We start from the raw sequence: 23,374 nt of genomic DNA on the forward strand, positions 1-23,374 counted from the left end.
TCCTTCACCCCCCCCCCCCCACACACCCCTCACCCCACCTCACCCCCCACCCCTTTATTTCATGGCCTAATCCTGGGGCGAGGGGGTAACTTAAGAAAGGGAGGGGCAGGAGGGGGCGAGGAGGGAGGGGTGGGGGGTTATGGACTGAACTCTGCTGTTAAACTATGTCCTTGTAATTAGCTGAGTATTAGCAGCGCTGACAATGCCAGAGCACTGGGCAGGGACGCACTCTTTAACGCTCTACTCATTTCCTCAACTTAATCCCCACACCGCTTACTGGTAATCGTGCGCGCGTATGCGACACGCACGCGTGTGCACGCACGCACACACACACACAAACATCATCAAGCAAAGAAAGAAACTGCAGGCTAAAGAGCATCGGCAGCAGCAGCAGCAGCAGCAGCAGCAGCAGCAATACCTGGTGCTTGGAGGGTTGTAGTGCAGCGACACTGAGCAGTGTGCCACACAGTGGGAAGTGCAGCGTATGTTCACAGTTGCCAACCCTCCCCTAACGTACACAAGTGTCTGCAGCAGTGTTTGACAATGAAATGCTGCACGGGTTTGACATCTGCACTGCAAGAACCTGGAGTGGAGCGACACACACTGCAACACACAGCTGCAACAAACAGCTGCAACACACACTGCAACACACACTGCAACAAACACACACTGCAACACACAGCTGCAACAAACAGCTGCAACACACACTGCAACACACACACTGCAACAAACAGCTGCAACACACAGCTGCAACAAACAGCTGCAACACACACTGCAACACACACTGCAACACACACTGCAACACACACACTGCAACAAACAGCTGCAACAAACAGCTGCAACACACACTGCAACACACACTGCAACACACACACTGCAACACACACTGCAACAAACAGCTGCAACACACACTGCAACACACACTGCAACACACACTGCAACACACACACTGCAACACACACACTGCAACACACACTGCAACAAACAGCTGCAACACACACACTGCAACAAATAGCCACAACGCACTCCAAATCAGTCATGCAGCAGAAAGGGCGGAAGTGTGCGTGTGTATGGAAGTGTATGAGAAATCGCTGGTTGCAGTTGCATTGCAGAAATGGTACAGAGGTGCGGAAGACTCGACGCACTCTCAGCGGCTGGCCAACCCATCTTTAGTCAGAGAGCAACACTGGGATGTGCATTTGGTAGCGCAGCAACTGCTGTCCGTACCATGCGGTTGCAGTTTAGCATTTTAAAAAGTGCAGTAGAGGAGGAAGATGAAGAGGGGGATTAAAGGAGAAGAGTGGTGGCAGTGCACGGTCGGGGACGGCGCTACGCTGAGTGTTGCTGCACTTAAGGAGGCAAAAGTATGTGATGATTTGGAGCAGCAGAGGTGTTGGTGGACTTGCGGGGGATTTCATGCACGCACATGAGCGTGTGTGTGTGTGTGTGTGTGTGTGTGTGTGTGCGTGTGTGTGTGTGTGCACAGCATTTGCATCCTGGCCTGCGTAAATGCGCGCTGGGCTGAGACGCAGCGCCGCCACTGTTTACTTCTCAAGTGTCAGGAAGCTTTCAGCGTCGGCCGACGGCACTCGGGGCGAGTCCCCGCTCGCTCGCTCGCTCTCTCGCTCGCTCGCTCTCTCGCTCGCTCGCTGGCTCCTCCGGTGGTGGAGCGGCGGCAGCAGGCGAGGACGCCACGAGAAAATCAATTACTTTCAATTAAGTCAACCAGCAACTCTTTCAACGTGCCCTCCGGCCACTCAAGTCCCGCACACGCTTTTCCTTTCCGGCTCCACACACACACACGCGCACACACACGCACACACACACACACACATGCACACGCACCTCCTGACAAAGCACAGGATACACAAGCTGCACACACTGTGAAGGCTGCATCCGCTCGCCGCGCGACTGTCCTTTTGTGTTTAGCGCTCAAACTATCGACTGGGAAACAACGGCGGTGGCAGCGGAGGAGAAAAAGGGCTTCGCACGTCGCGCAGCGTTTGTGTGTTTCTTGTCTGAGAGGCGAAAACACAAGCAGAAATGTATTTTTATCACGGCTGATTAAATTGGAACATTTCAAATGGGGGAGTTATCAGTTAATTCTTCAGAGTTCTTATTTATTTGTTTGTTTGTTTGTTACGGATGAAAAGTGGCACACTGGTCGTGGACTGGCCTCACAGTGGGGTGCAGTGAGGTCAGCCCCTAATAATTATATTAATCATATTCTCACTGGTATTACTACAGAGGCATTAATGTTGAACTCATATTTTTTTAATTGAAAGAAGAATCCTGGATTGAATCGAAACTAAAACTGAGATTTGAATGTTTAGACAGACGGCGGCTGGCGGCGCACTGGAGGGAAGCTTCAGGACCCTCGTTGAAATATGAAAATGTTTGGACTGTTTATTTATGTCGATTCTGGGAGAGCTCGTTCACCTTCAAGTCTTCCATGGAGTTCAGGTGCATTTGCTTCAGTTCAGCGTCGCTCCAGCAGGTCGGCGCTGGTGGGGGGAAACGTTTTCCGCAGGGAGCGACGCAACCGTCGCAGAGGGGGGGCGCAAACCTTGTCACTGACACAACAGTCTGTGTGTGTGTGTGTGTGTGTGTGTGTGTGTGTGTGTGTGTGTGTGTGTGTGTGTGTCTGCCAGTTCCCAGTCTAGCTCCATTGTCTAACAAGGTCTAATTAGCACTATGGCACAATAAATTAGCATAATTATGCAAACAGCGCTCTGCTAAAGGCTTGGCACAAGGGGAGGCAACGGGGGGCACCTATTACAACACACACACACACACACACACACACACACACACACCTCAAGTACAAGCTAGAAACACTTAGTCACAAGTGCGGCACATTAAATCACACTGGACACACGCACACACACACACACACACACACACACACACACACACACACACACACACACACACACACAAAGCAGCAACAGGAAGTGACAGGAACACACAGCTGTCATGTGCTGCCACTGACGGCTTATTTAGGAGGGTATTTATGTATCTCTCCTGCTAGATACACGCACGCACACAGATGACCAGCTAACAACCCCCCTCCTCCCCCGCTTCTCACCACCCCCGCCCCCCACCCCCCTCCCCCGCCCGTCTCCATCTCTTTTCTCCGACAACACTCACACATTCTGGGCTTATAGTATTTACCAGCAGGGGTGATAGGTGAAGTCTGTCGGAGATAATCGGGACGACTGAGAGGCTGAAAGGCGAGTAGCCATTCACACAATGACAGCTGTAGTGAAGAAGGCTCTATTAGGCTTTATATGGATGGATGGCTCTTGATTACACACACACAAACGCACTCACCCACCCACTCACACACACACACAGAGGGAAAGTCCTGAGCGGGAAGGGCTTTGCCTTTAATGATTCTCATCTTAACTCCTCTGCAGGCGGCGAGCCGGACGACCAACCGCCAGTTTGCATCGTCTCTATCGTCGCCTCACGTTCTGACCGCCGCTCTTAGCGAAAGCACCGCAATGTCAACAAGCGCTGTCTAAACCCTCTCCAGCACACACACACACACACACACACACACACACACACACACACACACACACACACACACACACACACACACACAGACATGCACGCACTTCCTCTGATGCATTCTTGGTCAACCGAGCCCAGGGCCGTTATTGTGTCCTAAAATCCTGATCCTGAGCAGGAGACAAGGAGCCAATCCCACCTCTAACCCTCCCAAACAAAGCCAAACAACAAAGCTCTCTTACAGCTACAAGCCCCCGCTGTCGGCTGGCGAGGGGGGGGGGGGGTCGGTCGGTCGGGTTGGAAGTTCAGAGTTCAAAATGTTCAAAGTGAACCCCCGATACCCTGGTGGCTAAAGCCGCTTCTTAAGTGCTCATCGATTTCGTTCGAATGTATGTGACCGCGCCGTCCCCTGACTTCAGAGTGGCCACCGGGGGCAGTAGGAGAGGGTGGGGGCCGGGGGGGGGGGTCAGGGTGCCTCGTTATGAGCAAACAGGTGAGTGTGTGTTGCACCAGTGTATAAAACAGCAGATGCAAAAGTGTGTTTTTATTGATTGGGGTTGCATGCTTTGCTTTTTGCCTCCTGACCTGATTCTTTGATGTGATTGATTGCAGTGTTCTGAACGTGCTTTGTTTGTCGCCTAATGATCTGAGTCGAGGTTATCGTGGATTTTACGGTGCTATAAATGTCACTTTTTGTCTTTTCGGCCCCCTTGACCCTCGAAAAAACACTAAAACCAGAGGTTTGATACTGGAAAGAGCCGCCTAATACCCTGAATATTAAAAAGCAGTGTGTCCTCCTCCTCCTCCTCCTCCACCTCCTCCTCCACCTCCTTCTGATCATCCTCGGTGTCATAACCAGGCCGCTCCATCCATCTGCATTAAACATCCTGATTGAGACTTATTTCCTGATTCGCTGATCTTCAAATGAAGCCATTGACTCCAGCTTAGCGTCGCCTTAAGAAACAACATATTGTTCACATACGTGCACAGTGGTGGAACAGACACAATGGGCTGGAGAGAGGCTTCACGCTGAGAGGAGGGGCTGGGGGGAGGGGGGGGGGGGTGTGAGTGGAAGGCGGCGGGGGAGGGGGGGTCTGCAATTTTGAGCTGAGTCCACACATTTTAGAGGCGGTGGGCTAATCCGGCCGGGGCTTTTTAGCCTGCTATTCAGGAGGACGAGGACCCCCAGGATTTGGGCTTGTCCACACCTCAGGGGTTGGGGTGGGGGATTATCAAGATAGCAGGAGCGGTGTCAAGGGTGTGATGGCGAGCCATAATAAATTTAGCGCCACTGTGCAGATTCTGCAGATGTGCAGTAGCGGCTGCGGCGGCGCATGGTGGTTAGAAAGCGCACGCGGGCTCGGTATGTGTCTGTGTTTGTTCAGGAGGCTTCTCTGAGTCCCACCCTGGAAAATATGGCCCAGAGCTGTGACAGGGTCACCTCTGGGCCTTTCAGAGCATCCTCTCAACCAATCCTAATTGATCTCACGCATTACTAGTCCCAAACATGAGATGGAGAACAGGAGGGAGCTGGATCACCTCCTTAAACACACGCACACACACACACACACACACGCACACACACACACACACACACACACACGGTCCCACCTCTGGCATGCCCACCCACCATCTCCCCTTCTTTCCCTTTTCTCCTCTCCCCTCCTCTGTGCTCTGGTCTCCGGCTGTGCTAATCCACCGGCCGAGTCAGGAACTCGGTTACCCATCTGGCCGAGCACGGCTCCAGCTGGGAGGGAGGGGAGGGGCTGGGGGAGGGGGGAGGGGGTGCGGGGGGGCCAGGGGGGAGGACGGATGAAAGAGGATAAAGGTTTGGAGGAGAGGTAGACTGAGGAAGTGTGTGTGTGTGTGTGTGTGTGTGTGTGTGTGTGTGTGTGTGTGTGTGTGTGTGTGTTGCAGTCTGGAGTGGACCAATTTGAGGACACATATTCCAAAATTAAAATGTTTTATAATCCAATATCCTTGTTTAAATAAAGAAAATATTAGAAAACAGTGACAAAGGCCTGATATCACTCTGGTTTTTGTTAAAAATAAATAAATAAATAAAGAAGAAAAACAAAATGACCGAAAACAAGCCAAAATTCAGCTATTAAAACATCTCATCAGTGCCATTAGGTGTGAATCGACTTCATGAACAGATTTTTAAGACGCACCTATGAGGGCCACACGCTCTGCTCCGTCTACACACAGATGGATGTGACTCCCCGAGATGCCACGAAAAGGTTTTTCCGATGATGAGAAAAACATTTTAATGTTACCTTCAGTCAAAATGTTGACCTCAGGTAACTTTGCCTTATTGGCGAGCAGAGGATCAATACAGCCATAAAGTGAAGCCTCCAGGCTTCACCACGGAAGTTTCCGTGTCATTAACCTTGACCTTCATCTCCGCGTAGATCGTTGTCAGGATGAGACCAAAGACAGGAAGTAGCACCAAAAAAATAAAAAAAATAAAAACTCTGACATCACAGACGCCTCACTGCACACTGACACTGCTAACAGCCAGCCTTCATGGAACAACTTGAGGTGTGTACTCACAGACGTTGCCGGTGTTGTCAAAGCTGTTGAGCACTTCGCTGACTCTGAGGGGCCCCAGGTCGTCCCTGAGAGAGAGGACAGAGGTTAGAACAGGCTTAGACAGACAGACAGACAGACAGGCAGGCAGGCAGGCAGGCAGGCAGGCAGGCAGACAGGCAGACAGGTAGATAGGTAGATAGATAGATAGATAGATAGATAGATAGATAGATGTACTTTATTGATCCCAAATTGGGAAACTACACTACTACAAATTACACTGCATGTAGTTTGCATACAAATGAATAAATATCTGTATGTGTAATATCTTCTGTATTAATATGTAATGTAGCCCCATTCCTTATTGTTGTTATAATGCAATGGTGCACCCTTACATGAGGAAGGCAGAGTACTCAGGAGAGAAGACACTTGTGTACTCCACCCACTGGCCGTCGGTGGTACTGTCCTGTGTTGCTGCAGGCCTTCTGGTGAAAAGGTCAAAGGTGGAGAATCTGCGGACGGACACCTGCTGGACTTCAGGACTGTCCACCTGCTTCTGTCGCAGAACCTGTCAAGGGAGAGGCAGCAAAAAAAATAATAAGAAAAAAAATATAAGAGTGAATTTTGTCATTCATCCACTAAGAAGTAATTTTTTTTTTTATCAGGGTCCATTTTCAACAATTTACATCTGAAGTTTAAGTTAGAGTTTGAAACATAAAATAATAACTTGTCAGAGACAGAAGGATTGAACTGCCTAATTAAATTAAAAAAAAAAAACATTTAGTCATAACTTTAATGCTCAAAGTTTAATAACAATAAACTATTTTAAATATACATTAATTTAACACTTTCATTTTAACTTTTATTCATTGGAATTTGTTTTTACAAAGCAAACATAAAACATTAAATTAATTGAGGATTTTTCTGGCAAGACATGCAAATTATTGACACAATACTACAACTTCTAGTTGTGAGGTGACCGTCTCTTGTGCATTCTCAACCAAGCCGGGTCTTTAATGTGCAGGCTTCCGTTTAATGAAGATACTGAACTGATTGTCACAGTCCTTATTCCCACCGTGTTGGGCTGTAAATGCTGTAAATGAGCGCCCTGTAGATCACACAGTGCATGCGTGGAGTACAGTTGGAGTGCAGTGATCCAAAGGCAGACAGACCGTGGGCGTAGGGAGACTGTTGTCATCTCGTTTTTGTTTCCCAGCGACGAAGAAGAAACACCTCTTCCGGCACAAATCAATCAATCTAGCAACACAAGCCAGGGTGAGGAGGTATTGTCTGTCAGGCAAACGTCACCTGTCTGAGGAGAGTCCACCTGGCCTTCGCGACATCGGCAGTACCGCAACGATCCTCCGGAGGGGTTCGAGTTGTGTTTTCTAAGCAGGTGTCTTCATTAACGTGTTTAATCAGAGGCGAAGGCGACTCTGTCTTCTCTGTTGAAACGTTCGTCTCCATCGTATCCATTTAAAAACGTCTTAAACGTCAATGTTTTTACAAAGACACGAGAGAAACGAGAAAATAAACAACAAAAATAATCTGTTTGTGGGCTAAATCGACGTAGAAAAGATCACAAACATCACTTGGCTGTATCACTTGATGCATTCACAATGGACATGTGCTTCTTCCGTACACTTTGTGCCGTTCAAGGCATAACAAAAGATAGTCGAAATAGTCGATCTGAGTTCGCCGTACGGCAGACTGTTAAATCCATCTGCGTTTGATTACATTGGTCTGGCCGTCCTTGCAACGTCACAGCCGGCCAGTTTTGTTTCGGAAACCGATGCACATGGTTCCCCTGATGACAGCCAGCGACAGAAAACGGCGCTGTTATTGTTGTGTTGGTAATACTTTATAATATAAATCGTGTTTCATGGCGGCGAAGACACTGCAGAGACGACAGAGAAGGACGCGCTGAATAAATATCAATTAGAGCTTTATTGTCCCCACGCACGCTGGTGTCGAAGCCGTGATACATCTGCAATGACCTTTCTGACGTCCCTGGTGCGTGCATCGGCTCGTGTCGTTGCTGCACCTCAGCTGAGGCTCCAGAGGTTCTCCTGCAAAAGGCCAGCGTGGGTTCGGTTCGCCCAGCGACGGCATGTGTCGGTGAGGACATCAAGAAAAAAGTTTCTCATTCACTCTCACGAGCGGTAGCTCCGTACAAGCGAATTCATTGACAACTTGCACATTAAAAATATATATATATTTTTATTTATTTATTTATTTATTTTAAATTAGGTTGCATCGGACTCCTCAACTAATACTCCGAACTCTGGACTACAGAGATATGAACCCCTGAAGAGGGATTTGGAGAGGAGGCTAAGGGCAGCATACAAAAGGTTCTCCAACGTACCGGATCACTCATTGGTAAGAGTGGCACTTCTCCCGCTTTCACTACACGGAACCTGTTAAACTCACCTCTCACATGTTGCTTCACACCCTTGACAGGTTGTTGGACAGCAGCATGTGTATTTCGTAGAAGGCGATGGCATCTACAGAGCGGACAAGAGACACGGTAGGAGGAAGATGATTATCTTGATGATCCATTGGCAGGGAAACAAACGGCTGAACTCCAACTCGAAATGAACATTTCCTCTCTGATTGTAGGTGAGAGGAAGTCAGAGCAGGTGCTGAATCTAGAACTGGTTGTTGAGGGTGACACAGCTGAGCAGCGGCGTCAGTGGACGGTCCAGAGAATCCGTCTGTCCCCACAGGAGAAGCATCTCGCCGCCACAGTTAAAAGCCGTCACTGCACAGAGCCGAGGTGGAAATTTGATCATCGCAAAAAAAACACAGAAACACTCTGTTCTTTCATCGCTATTTTGCGGAAATACATTTTTAAGCTCTCAAATGTTCCTTTTGACAGGTGCGTCGTTGTAAAGCTCAGAGACCCTCTTCCTCTGGAGGCCCCCCGCACTGTGTTTACTCTGCAGAAGGTCCTCAGCTTTGGTAGGTCTCCACTCTGAACCACTGTTTTCCTGTAGCAGACACTCAATAACGTGTGCTGTGTGTCTGTGCGGCCAGAGTGGGCCACAGACGAGGTCCTGTTCTACACCACTCTGGAGGGCCTCAGCTGCCGAAGGGTGTTCCGCCTGGACCTGACCACCAGTGGGAGCAAGATCAGCTCAGTGCACGAGGAGGCACGGCCCGAGTAAGTGTGACTGAATGCATCTTTGGAGCTTCTGCTGCTGCTGCTGCTTCTGCTGCTGCTTCTGCTGCTGCTTCTGCTGCTTCTGCTGCTGCTGCTCCAGCTGTAGCACTGATGAGAACATCTCTCCTAGCGTGTTTGCCGAGGTCGCCCTGACCAGGGATCGGCGGCTGCTGAGCATCAACAGCAGCAGCAGAAGCGCCTCGGAGGTTCGGCTGGTCGATGTGACGGCGCCCAGCCTGGAGCCTCTACTGGTTCAGCCGCGCCGGCCGGACCTCCTGTACCATGTGGAGCACTGGAGAGAGCGGCTGATTATTCTGGCCAGTACCGGCCCAGGGCAGGAATATCAGGTACAGCTCCAACGCCCCTCAAACGGCTTATTTTGTTGCTGCAGTTTATCGGACATGAGTCCTTGTTCTTTTAAGGAAGTCCGGAGGAACTTCATGCAATGGAATAGAATGGAATAGAAAGGAACAGAATGCCTTTATTAATCCCACTGTGGGGAAATTTGCTAAAACAGTGCAAAAAGACGGAAAATTATATTAATTAATATACAATAAGGAAATGAAATCAAATTAAAAATTAAAATTAAAATTCAACATTTGTATTATAATTAACATGGGGCCTAAATACTTGAAAATTTAGCAAATTGTTGCTGGAAGACTAATCCGTGTGTGTGTGTGTGTGTGTGTGTGTGTGTGTGTGTGTGTGTGTGTGTGTGTGTGTGTGCGTGTGTCCCACTTCCCCCCCCCCAGGTGGTGCAGGCCCCCCTCTCAGAGCCCTACATGACCTCATGGGTGCCCCTGTTCACCCCTGAGCCCGGCACCACCATCAAGGACATGGACGTGGTGGGAAACCACTGTGTGCTGGTCGCACGAGTCCCAGCAGGAGAACTCGTCCTGACGACCGTCTCGTTGACCAACCCGGAGGAGGTGCGCAGCACACAGGTCGGCGCGGCCCACTGCAGTTATTAATGTTCATTTTCCGACGCTTTAGCTGCCTTCTGAGTATTAAATGTCCGTGCTTTCCCAGCTGCCCCCCTGGGCCTGCGCCTTTCAAGTGAAGAGATGCAGCATAGCCGACCGTCAGGATGTCTTTGAGTTCCTACTTTCATCTCCGGCGCACTCGCCGGTGCCGTACTGTCTGTACCCCGAGGAAGGAATACTTATGTCAGGCACCGGAGACAAGAGCTTCCCAGAAAACCGGGGAAATTACAGCACGACACGCTTGGAGGCCCCCAGCGAAGTAGGAGCAAACTTCACAAGCCACACACACACACACACACACACGCACACACACACACACACACACACAGGGAGAGATTCACCTTTTTTGTCATAAGATTCAGTTTTGTTCGATGAATGATAAATGTTCAAAGCAACTTTGAAAGAGTGTCATACTTGGTGATTTCTCTATTTTCCCCACGGCAGGACGGTTCCTCAGTGCCCATCACGCTCGTCCACAAAGCTCCTCTGCAGGCTTTGCAAGGAGCTCCGCTGCTGGTCCACGTGTACGGGGCGTACGGCCGGGACCTGGACATGGAGTTCCATCCAGAGAAAAGGCTGCTTGTGGATGAAGGCTGGGCTCTGGCCTACTGCCACATCAGGTCACTGCTCAGGTCACGTTGACATGGAGCAGCAGCAGCGGGAGGGAGAAGGTCAGCTTGCAGGTTGAGCTGAACCTGTGCACTGTGTGTGTGTGTGTGTGTGTGTGTGTGTGTGTGTGTGTGTGTGTGTGTGTGCGCCTCCCAGAGGTGGAGGAGAGCGAGGCCTCGCCTGGCACAGAGAAGCCCGAGTGGAGCGGAAGCCCAGAGGAGTGGACGACCTCGCCGCCTGCCTCCTCTTCCTCTTCTCCTCAGGAGTCTCCTCTCCGTCTCTGGCCGCGCTGACAGCCTGCAGCGCCGGGGCCGTGCCAGTGGGGGCGCTGTGCAACAGCCGCCCGCACCTGATGAGGGCCGTCTCTCTGCAGGTTCGTTGTAAGGATGTACTAACAGAGTTTGACAGAGTAATAATGTCCCACTAACAACTAAATCGAGGGTCAAGATTTGACGAGAATGTTTGTTGTTGTATTTTTCTCTTTGATGACTTGCAAAAAAAAATATTCCATCTCCTCCTCCGTCCAATCATACCATCATTGCACAACATCCTCAGTGTTTGCTGGCTTCTTGACCTCCAGGCTCCTTTCCTGGACGTGTTGGGAACCCTGCAGGATCCCAGTCTGCCCCTCACGCTGGAGGACCGGGAGGAGTGGGGCGACCCGGCGGCGAACCCACAACACAGGCTGGCCATCTCCTCCTACTGCCCCCTCAGCAACATCGCCGCTCAGGTGGGATGAAAGGCAGGAGGAGCAGTTGAAACAGCGCAGACGTGTTCAGACTCTCTAACGTTGCCTCCCTGTCGACGGCACTGAACCAGCGCTACCCGTCCATCATGCTGACGGCCTACAGCGCCGACGCCCGGGTCCCTCTGCCGGGGGTTCTCAGGTACACGGAGAAGCTGAAGGAGGCCGTTCGGACCCACGGTGCCACCACGGCAAAGTCAGGTGCGCAAAAAAAGTTTATTCTAGAGGGAACACTCCAGCCTCGCACACATCTGTCCAGCCGCAGCTGCTTCAAAACAACACAACATAAGACCCACCGTGCTCAGTAATGCATTAAGTATCCAGCGTCCCACTGATGGTGATGTCACTGTCTAAATGCTAATGTATGATCAGCTACACAACATATTTAACAGTCATTTCCAGTTGGACTTGACTTACCTCACGAACAGCAGTCACGAGACAAATTTGTGAAAATTAAGGAAAAAATAATAAATAAATAAAAAATGAACACATGTATATAAAAGAATAAAGTTTCAGCAAACACCGATCAGTTCTCTGAAGCGACACTAAAGCCATGGCTGACACTCTCGGACAGACCAGAACATAAAACCTCCTCTTCATCATATATTAAACGGCAAAGTGTCTAGAAACAGAACCACGCAGTGGTTGCACCGTCATTCTGGACCTTTCCTGGCGGTTCTACGTCGTGCAGCTGCGTATCTGGTAGAGAGGCGACACCACTGGGCCGGGTCGACTCCCGGCAGAGGAGTCACTCTGCTGCCCGTCCTGGGGGAGCCGCTAACAGCAGTCTGAAGTTCACAGCCACAAACAAGCGGCAGAGGTCACCTTGTGGTGTACACCGGGTGTGTGTGTGTGTGTGTGTGTGTGTGTGTGTGTGTGTGTGTGTGTGTGTGTGTGTGTGTGTGTGTGTGTGTGTTTGGGCTAATTGCTCTGGTCCCCCCTGGACGGGCTCTCTCCCCCTCTCACTTATAATCTGCCTTCAGCACATTGCCGCTACTCCTTTTTACACCCGTCTCCCTCTCCGCCTCCTACTCCTCCTCCTCCTCCTCCTCTGCTCTTCTCGTTTCTAATGCACGCATTATCAACCCCCCCAGCCCCCTGCTCCATCCCCCACCCCCCACTTTTTCTGTTGTCCATACACGCATTATCCGGGCCGGCGTGCGCGTCGACGGCTCCCTAATCGGACCGGCTGTGTTCTCCGGAGGCCCTTTGATAAAGTGCTGATGGCATATGGACACGCGGGCCGAGCGCCGCAGCTCCATTAGCATGGTGAGGAGATAGTGTATCAGAGGCAGAGATTAGACGCCACAGACTGGGAGCTGTCAAGGTCAAGACCCGCGCCTGTGTAACGGCGAGGGCCGCGGGGACGGCGAGGGGCGGGGTCAGTGCCGGGGGAGGGGGGGAGGAGGAGGCGGAGGAAGAGGAGGAGGAGGAGGAGGGGTCCCTATCAGATGGGAGCGAGCGAGCGGAGTTGAAAACCGACAATGAGGACGAGTGAATGGACTCGGAATGAGATGCGATGAATTAAGGAACAAGTTTTGCTTTTTAAACGTTAACATTTTCTCTCCTTTGCCACCGCTGACCTCCGTCCGTCCGTCCGTCATTCCGTCCGTCCGTCCGTCTGCCCGCCAGAATGTGAGCCGACGCCGAACATAGTTGTCAACATTCAGCCCGGGACGGATCACCAGGGACCTCAAGACTTTGGGCTCTTTGTGGAGCAGGTAATGCACCGTTAAGTAAGACTGAAGATTTTCATTTATTTATTTTTTTTATGTTTTTCCTTCTTGGTCTCCGGCAGAACAGTCACACATCATTAAAAGAGAAAATACCGTCCTAAAGCGTTCTAGATGCAGTTGCAGAAACTCGCTCTTTCTGTTCAGACCGGGAACTTCCAGCAGTTTCCCACCATGTTCTTCCTCAGTGTCTGAAAGTCCAGGTGTGAAATGATTGCACCAAACGCTCAGCGGATGTTTTAATCGTCTGCTTGTACAACACATTCACTGACAAAGATTACATTTGAAAGGCGACTCTCAGTTTCTCATCAACACGGACGCCGTAGACCGAAGGGTGTTTTTTTTTTTTTTTCATATCTGCGACTTTTCCGATAGAGAGAGACGGATGACAAGGAAGCTTGTTGTGTCTCCTCCTCCTCCTCCTCCTCCTCCCCTCCTCCTCCTCCTGACACAGGAAGCCCTCCAGCTGGCGTTCCTGCACGCCGAGCTGGGCTTGGATCCGCCCAGGACTCCGCGCAGGCGGAGGAGATAGCCCGGCTGTCAGTCAGCGTGTGAAATGAAAATTACCCGAGCGTCTAACCGCAACAGCAACAACAAAGAATCGGGGACGGCGCTCCATTTTTCATGATTTGACACCAAAGGAGATTAGAAAAAGAAATAAAAGAAGATGTGAGTGATTTCTCCGAGCAGCCATTAGCATTTATACAGGATGTTGATGACCTTTAAGAAGCAGGCCTTCTCCGAGACGTAGCAGCGCTGCTGGTGGTTGGGATGGAAGCGGGCGGTGGTGGAGTAGTGCATCACCAGGCCTTCGCCGGCCCGCGTGGCCACGCTGGACTTCTGCAAGGTGGCGCCGTCCCTGCCGCGGTCGGTGCCCACCAGCACCGTCAGCCGCTCCGGCAGCTCGGCCACCGACGACAGGTCCGTGATGGCCGCCTCCCGGCCGAAGTTGAGCAGCACCAGGAAAGCCCGGTCCAGCCCGTCCAGCTCCCGCACGTAGGCAAAGACGCTGGCGTCGGCGTGCACGTAGCAGAACCAGCCGCGCTGCAGGGCCAGCTCCGACTGGCGCAGCTCGCTGAGGAAGCGGTACTGCTGCAGAACCGAGCCCTCGTCTTGCTTCTGGAGCTGGAGGAGAAGGAGGAGGAGGAGGAGGTTCTGTTAAGTCAACTTATCCTGACTGCAAATTCTGTCTTTTCAAAACCCACTGGGCGGGAAAAATGATGAACCGAATAAAAAGTGCTTTAAAAACCGAGCAACTCCTCGTTCACATGCTTGTGTGCAAAGATCTGAGCTGTACCTCCACATTGACTTGCTTGTAGTCGGGGTGCACTGGCAGCCAGGTGCTGCTGTTGGCCTGGCTGCTGAAGCCTGCGTGGACCTCCTGGCTCCACTGCATGGGGGAGCGCTGAGGGTCTCGACCTGCACTCTGCAGCACGAGCACAGCAAGAAGGTCACCAGGGAGCAACAGGTTGGACACACCTGCTTCTACTTTATCTTGACTACCTTCTATCTACACTGTAGATACACACTGAAGACAGCAAATACATGAGCAGGATATGAGGATTAATGTGGCAAAAGAAAAAAATGTTCAACACCTCAATATGTTATGTTGTATATATTTTATATGAAGGGCGGCTATTCTAGATCATCTCAAATATAAAACTGGTTTCAGTTATTCTGTTGAATACATGTTCCATATGTGTTCGGTCATAGTTTTGGTGCCGTGAGTGTCAATCTACAGTGTTGATAGTCATGAAAATGAAAGAAAAACCATTCAATTAGAAGGATGTATCCAAACTTATAATACATATACAAATACTACACAGAAAATTAGAATATCCCGAAAAGGTTTTTGTATTTCTGCAATTCAACTTAAAAGGTGAATGTGACATATTATATAAAGGAATAATATGCAAATCAATATATTTCAAGTTTTTATTTCTTTGCATTTTGCTGATCAGGTCTTGCAGCTTAAAAAAAACAAACTCAAATGTTATAATAATTTTCTGAGTTTGTGGGTTTGTGGTTTTAATAAGCTGAAAATCTTAATCAGCAAAGTTACAGCGAGGAACTGCTGGAGATGTCAGTTTGCGTGGAACGGCTCAATAAAATGTGTTGCTTTCATCTTTTATGTTAAATCGCCAAAATAAAACAACTTTGACTTGATATTCTCATTTTTCGGGTAGTACCTGTATATATATATATGTATATGTATGGATGGATGGATGTATGTATGTATGGATGGATGGACAGGTAGATAGATATAGACTGTGTAAATTGTGGTCCACACTCGTGCTGATGGAAATGTTACTGACTGCGTTGAGTTTCCCCATGGGGTCGAGTATCTGATCCTCCGTCACGTCGATGTTCTCCATGCCGATCTCCTCGCCGTAGTAGGTGGTGGGCGTTCCCGGCAGGGTCAGCAGCAGCATGTTGACCAGTCGCACGTAGGTGGCGCCGGCGGCCGAGGCGATGCGGGGCTTGTCGTGGTTTCCCACCTTGAAAAGCGGTCGGAGAGCAGACGGGACTGAATGATGATCTCATTCCAAAGCATCTGAGTGACCCGAGTGGCTCGGTGAGAAGGTCAGTGTTGGAGAAATAATTCTACTTCCTGTTTATTTGCTTTGGGGTTTAATTTGATTGATTCATCAGCCTTAAAACTGCAGCAGCGTCTTTTGGTTCCGGTTCTGCTCTGAGACCTGGACTGAGTGTCAGATAGGGTTGGGGTCTTACCACCCAGTTGGCCCACAGTCCTCCAGGCATGTTGGCCATCCAGAGGTCCACCAGACTGTGGAGCCACAGGCCGCTGTGGTTCTGGGGCAGGTCCAGCAGGTAGAAGTTGAAGGGGAAGTCGCTCTCTTTGACCAGCGGCGTGCTGTAGTACATCATGGTCTTCTCCACCTCCTGCTGATCATACGACTCGCTCACCATGACCCTGCACACAGACAAGAAAATCACCATTTAAAAAAAAAAGTGCATGTTATGTCCAACAGTGTGCACGCACGCAAACACACACACCAATAAAACTCTAGCACTGTAAATTGCACACAGGTTGTTATCTTATCTTATTTATTAGGTTTTTATTGTTGATGTTGTTGCTGCTCTTGGCACATGACATTTATACTGTTACTGTCTGTGTATCTATTGCTGCTGTAACACCACAATTTCCCCCTTGGAGTATCAATAAAGTTTATTATATTCTCCAGCATGCAAGACTGTGAAATAAATGACTGAGTGAATCTTGTGGGCGCACCTGTATCTGCCGGGCTCGCGGCTGTACGTGTCCATCTCCGCCCTCCATTCCCTCAGCAGCTCGTGCAAACCCAGCTGGCTGGTGGTGAAGTCGTGGTGCAGGTCCCACTCTGACATCACAGACTCCTGAAGACGACACCAGGGACCAAGACGTGAACGTGACTGCAGCTGGATTTTCCATCCTTTGCTTTCAGGCGACCGACCGGTTCGCCCTCCCAGCAGCGTCTCAGAGACGCTGCTGTTAGCAGGAGGACGAGGATGGAACAAGACGACCACGACGTGATGCTAAACCAGGTGTTCCCAAAAGTGGCTGCTGAGGAATCTTACCATGTGGCTTGGGAAATGACATTATTCCAACAATTGACTCATTTAAGAGACTGAAAAACTCAAAATGAAATAGTACGAGAGGTCAGTTCTCAGCTGGCTGTGTTGTGAGCTTATGTTATTTCTTAAATGTAACACGGTGTGTGTGTGGGTGATGTAGTTTGGGCTAATATGGGATCACTAAATAGAAAATCAATTTAAATGTATTGAAACCAATTCTATCAATGTTTCCATTTGATCGAGTTAGAATAATTATAGTCGGAGGGGATGTACAGAAAAAGCTAAATGTAAGAGTAGAAGATGTCATAAATACGATCTGTGGAGAGAGAAAATTAAAGAGAGGATGAAAAAAAAATAATGGTAGGTTTGCCCTGAGCCAGAAAAAGTTTGAGAACCAGTGAGCCAGACCAGCACTGTGGAACAGGTCAACCTCAGTGCCATGGAGTTCATCTACACCGCTTTAAAAAAAAAGAAAAATCTCAGTGGTTTGCTAATCCACCAAACTATGCAATAATTTCCACCCCCCAACTACTAATCTCCTCCTCTGTGAGAAATACCTGGAGCCAGCTCTCTCTCTCTCTCTCTCTCTCTCTCTCTCTCTCTCTCTCTCTCTGGCTGAGCTGGGATGCCGAGGCGTTCACTGCACCGGACAAACGTGACATTTACGAGGGATGAATGGAGGACTCTGCTGCTGCTGCTGCTGCGGCGCCCACACGGCTGCTCATTAAACTCCATCTGGCTCGGGGCTGGAAGACACCACCGCCGCCTCTTTTTTTTATCGCTGCGCATTAAAACGTGGACTCTGACACGTCAATTTGCAGCGTAAAACCATATCATTTGTCCATGTAACAATGTTTACAGCGGAAAAGTCCACTGGACCTTGATCCTGCGAGGGGCTCGGAGGAAAACATGCGACAGGTGGGCCAGGTGGTGGCGAGAGGAGGCCACTTACTGGTGCTCTGCCTGGATCCACCTGTGGTTCATCCCGCAGGTGCGCCGCCTCCAGCAGGTGCTTGGCAGCCCCCACACGGAAGCCGTCCACACCTTTCCCCAGCCAGAAATGCAAAATATTCTGAAATAAAATGAAAGTAAATCAATAGAAATACACGAAATGCCAAAATGTCTGAAAAGTTCAGTGAGCCGTAATAGTAGTAGTAGTAGTAGTAGTAGTAACCGAGTTGTGGATTAACCCTGCGTGAGTTAATGTGTGATCCGTGGAGCGCCGCACATTACCGCAACAGCTGCTTGTGTGTTACGAGATCCACACCACGTAACACAGCCTGGTGATAAGACCAGGAGATAGACGAGTAGATGAGTGTCTGCAGTGTCCTGTGAGCTTACCAGCATCTCCTTGCGGACACGTGGGCTCCTCAAGTTCAAGTCGGGCTGCTCCTTGAGGAACTGGTGCAGGTAGCACTGCCCTCGGAGCTCATCGTAGGTCCACGAGGAGTTCCCATACACACTCAGCTGAGTGGAGGGAGATAGATATGTATTAGATAGATAGATAGATAAATAGATAGATAGATAGATAGATAGATAGATAGATAGATAGATAGATAGATAGATAGATCACCAGTCAACAGTTTGTCAACTACTTTCTACACTGTTATAATCATAATATCGTGGCCAGCTAGTGACCTTCTGAGCATGCTGGCCATCTACTCACCCAGTTGTTGGGTTTGGACGCAGCTCCCTGGCAGTCGGCCCAGATGTAGTAGTCTTTGTAGTGAGGATCTCCACTGCGGCTCAGGTTGAACCACAGGTGGCGGTCGCTGGTGTGATTGGGAATGAAATCCATGATCAGCTTCAAACCTGAGGGAGGAAGAGGAGGTGGAGAGATGATGCCAAGGCCTTCACCTTCTCCTACAGTCTGAGCCGCTACACACACACACACACACACACACACACACACACACACACACACACACACACACACACGCACACGCACGCACACGCACGCACACGCACACACACGCACCTCTGTTGTGCATCTCGGCCAGGAGGTCTTCAAAGTCCTGCATGGTGCCGTAGAGCGGGTTGATGTCCCGGAAATCTTCCACGTCGTAGCCAAAGTCCTTCATGGGCGAGCGGTAGACGGGACCGACCCACACCGACTTGATGTTCAGGTACTGGAAGTGATCCAGCTTCTCCAGAACTCCTGCCAGAACACACAGTCAATTAAGAGGGCGGTCCAGAGGTGTGTTGATGTTACAGTGCATGAGATCCAAAACCATCAGTGCAAAAGAAAAAAGAAATAAAAGAAAGAATACAGTGTAACATCGACCTCGTCCTACTGATACAACCTGCACTAAACAGACCGAGGCGGGACATTCTCAGTGGGGGGTCGACCCTCATAGACCCCCCTGCATTTCACACACCGGATGCCACTAAGTCTTACACACTGGACCCGGCACTGGTTTCAACATTGTTCCTGCTTCATTTTGTTTCCTTTCAATGTGTTTTCTTAACTTGTGTTGAAGTTCATTCAAGTGCAGATCGGTGTGATGGAAAAATAACATCGCGTTTCTGTCATTACTGAATAACTACAACCAGATATGAAAAAACAAACAACAACTCCCCTGACTTCCAACCAGCCGGTCTCACCCTTGAGGTCTCCGACTCCGTCTCCGTCCGAGTCCTTGAAGGAGGAGGGGTACACCTGGTAGACCGGCGACACCTGCCACCAGCTGAGGCAGCGCGGCGACAGCACGATCACAGTGATGGTGAGCGCCACCAGCGCCAGCGTGCACAACACCGTCAGCCAGAAGAGGATCTCGCGGGGCAGGCGGTAGCGCGCCTGCGACGAGTAGAGCAGCACCACCTCCTTGGGCATCCCGGCGTACGGCCGCACCTGCGTGAACTCCAGCTCGCTCTTGTCCGGGTTCAGCTCCACCACCGACTCCTTCTTCTTGCTGGCTGGGCCGCCGCCGCCGCCGCCGCCGTCCGCCTCTTGGAAGGCCGGGTTTCTGATGCACTCCTCCAGCTCCATGCTGTCCGCTGTACCGCTCACCTGGCTGCGAGGTCTGAGCTTTATGAAGGCGAGGAACTGCTGCGGCTGCTGCTGCTGCTGCTGCAAAGTATGAACCTTGTGCAGCAGACTGAGGCACTCCTTTATCTGGTCCCACGGGGTCAGAGTACACACACACACACACACACACACACAGGCACACAGGGAGAGAGTCAGTCTGACCGAGAGTGAGAGTCGCTACCTGTGGAATGTGGGAAACTGGAGAGTTGCTGCTTGGGAAAAGTTAGATTAAGGCGACTTTGTTGCAGTGGGACAAAGGTGGTGGTAGCGGAGGAGGGAGCGAGTGTGTTGTTCTGCTTCCACCTCACTTGAATGAAGAGCTGGAAGGAGAAAATGCACACAGCATGTGTATCAAATTAAATGCATTTTTATTCTCTGACTTTTTTCTTCTTCTTTTCTTTCTTCATGGTGCAGCACAGCCAGAAAGCAGAGAGTGGGAGACTGAGGATCATTAACTTTATATTTATTTCAATCCAATCTGCACCACAGGAGCTCAGTGGGGAAAGAGGACTCATTAACCTCATAAAAATCACCACAAGTATAATAATTATCGCCAAACTGCTCCCATTGATCTCTGCACGACATCGTCGACAGCCTCTAATTATCACATCCTGCAGTAAATATCGCTCATCTGCAAAGTCTCCAAGTGGAGAGACACATTACGTGCGACTCTGACGAGCTGCATCGGTACCGTCAGCCGTCCAATCGACGGAAAGTTTGGCACTCGGCGGAGCGACGATTGGTCACACTCCCAATGTGTGTTGCACATGCACTCACTGACTCCCTGAACAGGGTTTCAGACAGTAAATCCCCTGATGCCAGCAGCCAGCGATCCCGACGGACTCCGGCGGCGCTCGGTTATATTTAGACCTGCAGGATTTACGGGACCAGGGCAAGAATTTAAAGCCTCGGTCTGGTTGTGGAGCAAAGTTTGTGCTGCGGCACCGCAAACTGTCCTGGTGAGACACTGGTGTTGCACTTAAACTGAGGTCATTGTTAAAGTTTATCCCCTATTAAGCAAAACTGTGCATGACCACTGAACTGCTGTTTAAGAAGGCTGTAAACAAAGGGCTAAACACGCTGCTTCCTAGGAAGCCGAAGAGTTTCGTGCTCCGCTGTATTTCAGGATGAAAAAGAAATCAATATTTTTTTTCCCCTTCTTCTCCATTAAAGACACTCCCGCTTCCTTCGGCTCCACCGTTTTGCTTTGAAAAGAAAAGCGTCACATTTTAAACTCAAATCCATCTTTTATTGACATAAATGTTCACTTTATGGTCTTTTAACATCACGACAGAGTTGCGGGAAATCAGTCGAGGAATGAACGGTGACTACATGGCGAGTGTTTCTCATTCAAGCCTTGCCTCCCTTTTAGTCTCATGGCAGGTCAAAGGTCAAGGGGGAAGCAGGCCAGGCCAGGCCAGGCCAGGCCAGGCCAGGAGTTTATAGTCTGGAGTCGATACTAGCAGAGCACATGACCCCCCCCGTACAGCATTAAGAAAAACAATTTAAAAGCCCTACCAATTACAGGAATAAATAAGGGTGGAATCAGTCGACGGTGGCCCTCGTACAGCCAGAGTCAAGCCGCGACCCGGGGAGCCGACAAAGATTCATCTTCAACACTCAAAAACAATCACCTTGAAATTGCAGAAATTTGTGCCGACCCTCAGATCACGTCAACGTAGCCAGCAGCTCGTCATAACCAGCCAGGTCAAAACGCATGCGCACACGCTTTGAAAGAAAAGAAAAAGAAAAGAATAAAATCCAACGTCCTGGAATAAAAGACTGACAGATTTTAAGCGGTCACAACACAACCGAGGAAGGAAGGAAAGAAAGAAAAAAATAAGTCTTTTTCGGTTCCTATTGTACAAGAAGAGCAAAGACCGAGTGCTTTTCAAGTCAAAGCAGATGAGCCGGCGGAGAGTTGTTGTGTTACTGAGGAGAGTTGGGAGAGATTTCAGTCCATGCAGTGGAGATCAGTGAGTACAGGGAGGAAAAACAATCAAAGTACATTCCACACATCAAGGTTTCTTCTTCCTCTACCCCCCCTCCCCCTTCCCCTCCCCCCTCCTCCTCCTCCTCCTCCGCGACTCATCAGTGCCTGATGCAGCTGCCACACCAGCTGCCTTCAGTGTGGTCAAACCTCAGGTCAGGTCAAGTACAAACAGCAATATTCAAACTTCAAATCACGTTGAACAAAGAGTTGACTTGTTTTCAACAGTGGAACAAGTAGATTTTTTTTTTTTCAAACAAAAATGAATGAAATATGTTTTTGAAGTTGTAATGAAATTCACACAGATTCATGTTTTCACCTATAGATGCAATATTACACTTTTCCCCCCACAGTCGTTCTTTCCAGAATTGAGTGGAGCCTTGAATAATTAATAATCCAATAAATGCAACACAGCTCTCCAGAGAACAACATGTTTAGCCCTCTGTTTACATCCTCCCACCACAGCAACACTTGTTTTTTAGCTCCCTGCTAAAAAAAAAAAAAAAAAAAGGCTGACTTATTGTTGGATTGTAAAGATGGACGTTGTGTAACAATGGACCTTTATTGCTCCTGTACCAAGAAAATAAAACTAAATAGGTGTTGCGTTGCACAGAATGCAGCCAAAAATAAACCACGTGCACATCCACACTGACCCCGCCCCCCTCTGTCACTGTAAAAACAGCCCATAATAATCTCATGAAAACAAAGCAACTGCAAAATGAGAAGTACCTGTGAAATCTATGGCACCAAAGAGCAGCAGCCGCTGATCAGCCACAGTCACTGCAGACCAGCCGAGAGCAAAGTGCTTCAGTACACGTTGGCCTGTACTGTCACTGAGCCACAAGGGGAATGAAAATAATAGTAGTAATCTGCATGTGCGAGAGGTGTACCGTGTACATGGCGGGTGAGAAGAGGCAGGGACGGGTTGGACCCGATACTCTGCACCTCCAGTTAGTGCTGAGGCAGCAGACGTGAGATGGACTGCGGCTAATAAAGTTAAACTTTAACCGGCAGTTCATCCCGACGCCCTGGGGAGGTCTGGCGAGAGGCAGAGCTTCAACTGGAGAGAAAACAAAAGAGCTTCTCCTCCTGCGGCCGCAGCTCCGGATCTTCCCGTTGTCTTCACGCAGCCAAAGATCCGGTTTTCTACTCTGCCGGGCGCACGCGGTGCCAATCAATCTCTTCCACTCATTTCAGTTACTCATCCTTGAATGGTTGACAGCCACAGTACACTGAAAACAGAAACATCTAGCTAGAAACATGAAAAAAAAAAATGTTTCATAAAAGCGTAGGTGAGCAAAAGAGAAAAAAAAGAAAGGCATTGTTTTTTTTCCCCCTCTATTTTTCTTCACACAGGTTATTTAGGATGGACAAGGCGACATGTGGCAGACTGATTGTGCACAAGCAAGTGTTGAGTAGAAGGAGACGGAGGTGAAGCAGGGATTCACTCCTCCACCGCCACCACCCTCTTCTTCTGTAAAGCTGCTGTGAGGGAACCACAG

The 23,374-nt window shown here is 49.6% G+C and overlaps 3 protein-coding genes across 4 annotated transcripts in view; 1 reads left to right on the forward strand and 2 right to left on the reverse strand.

Moving 5' to 3' along the window:
* Positions 1 to 7,670, reverse strand: part of camkmt (calmodulin-lysine N-methyltransferase) — an 86,382-nt gene extending 78,712 nt beyond the window's left edge. Inside the window, exons 1-3 of the mRNA XM_076046222.1 lie at positions 7,354 to 7,670; positions 6,441 to 6,613; positions 6,070 to 6,134 (exon numbers count right to left, since the gene is read on the reverse strand). Coding sequence (XP_075902337.1) covers positions 6,070 to 6,134; positions 6,441 to 6,613; positions 7,354 to 7,521 — 406 coding nt within the window. The 5' untranslated portion in view covers positions 7,522 to 7,670. The remainder of the gene's footprint in view (positions 1 to 6,069; positions 6,135 to 6,440; positions 6,614 to 7,353) is intronic.
* slc3a1 (solute carrier family 3 member 1) overlaps positions 1 to 20,595 on the reverse strand; it is a 96,673-nt gene extending 76,078 nt beyond the window's left edge. The window contains exons 1-10 of one of the 2 annotated variants that reach the window (XR_012929001.1): positions 19,459 to 20,595; positions 18,833 to 19,012; positions 18,521 to 18,666; positions 18,196 to 18,321; positions 17,807 to 17,926; positions 16,532 to 16,656; positions 16,012 to 16,213; positions 15,594 to 15,776; positions 14,576 to 14,704; positions 13,898 to 14,403 (exon numbers count right to left, since the gene is read on the reverse strand). Coding sequence is in view for 1 of the 2 variants with exons in the window: in XM_076046217.1 (XP_075902332.1) it covers positions 13,972 to 14,403; positions 14,576 to 14,704; positions 15,594 to 15,776; positions 16,012 to 16,213; positions 16,532 to 16,656; positions 17,807 to 17,926; positions 18,196 to 18,321; positions 18,521 to 18,666; positions 18,833 to 19,012; positions 19,459 to 19,843 (2,028 nt within the window). In the remaining variant the exon portion in view is untranslated. Of the gene's footprint in view, positions 1 to 13,300; positions 14,404 to 14,575; positions 14,705 to 15,593; positions 15,777 to 16,011; positions 16,214 to 16,531; positions 16,657 to 17,806; positions 17,927 to 18,195; positions 18,322 to 18,520; positions 18,667 to 18,832; positions 19,013 to 19,458 lie in introns of those variants that run through there. The other variant, XM_076046217.1, reaches the window with a different exon arrangement.
* prepl (prolyl endopeptidase like) lies at positions 7,843 to 14,530 on the forward strand. Its single transcript, XM_076046216.1, has 15 exons — positions 7,843 to 8,163; positions 8,296 to 8,424; positions 8,506 to 8,572; positions 8,665 to 8,821; positions 8,924 to 9,006; positions 9,082 to 9,208; positions 9,339 to 9,555; positions 9,961 to 10,152; positions 10,238 to 10,450; positions 10,636 to 10,811; positions 10,957 to 11,173; positions 11,381 to 11,530; positions 11,620 to 11,746; positions 13,178 to 13,266; positions 13,733 to 14,530. The coding sequence occupies exons 1-15, from the start codon at positions 8,038 to 8,040 to the stop codon at positions 13,808 to 13,810; spliced, it is 2,148 nt and encodes a 715-aa protein (XP_075902331.1). The 5' UTR covers positions 7,843 to 8,037; the 3' UTR covers positions 13,811 to 14,530.
* Positions 20,596 to 23,374: the final 2,779 nt, after the last annotated feature.

The sequence above is a fragment of the Nelusetta ayraudi genome, unplaced genomic scaffold (assembly GCF_046127955.1).
Source record: "Nelusetta ayraudi isolate G7.1 ecotype Tasmania unplaced genomic scaffold, CSIRO-AGI_Nayr_v1 ptg000089l, whole genome shotgun sequence".
NCBI classification, from domain to species: domain Eukaryota; kingdom Metazoa; phylum Chordata; class Actinopteri; order Tetraodontiformes; family Monacanthidae; genus Nelusetta; species Nelusetta ayraudi.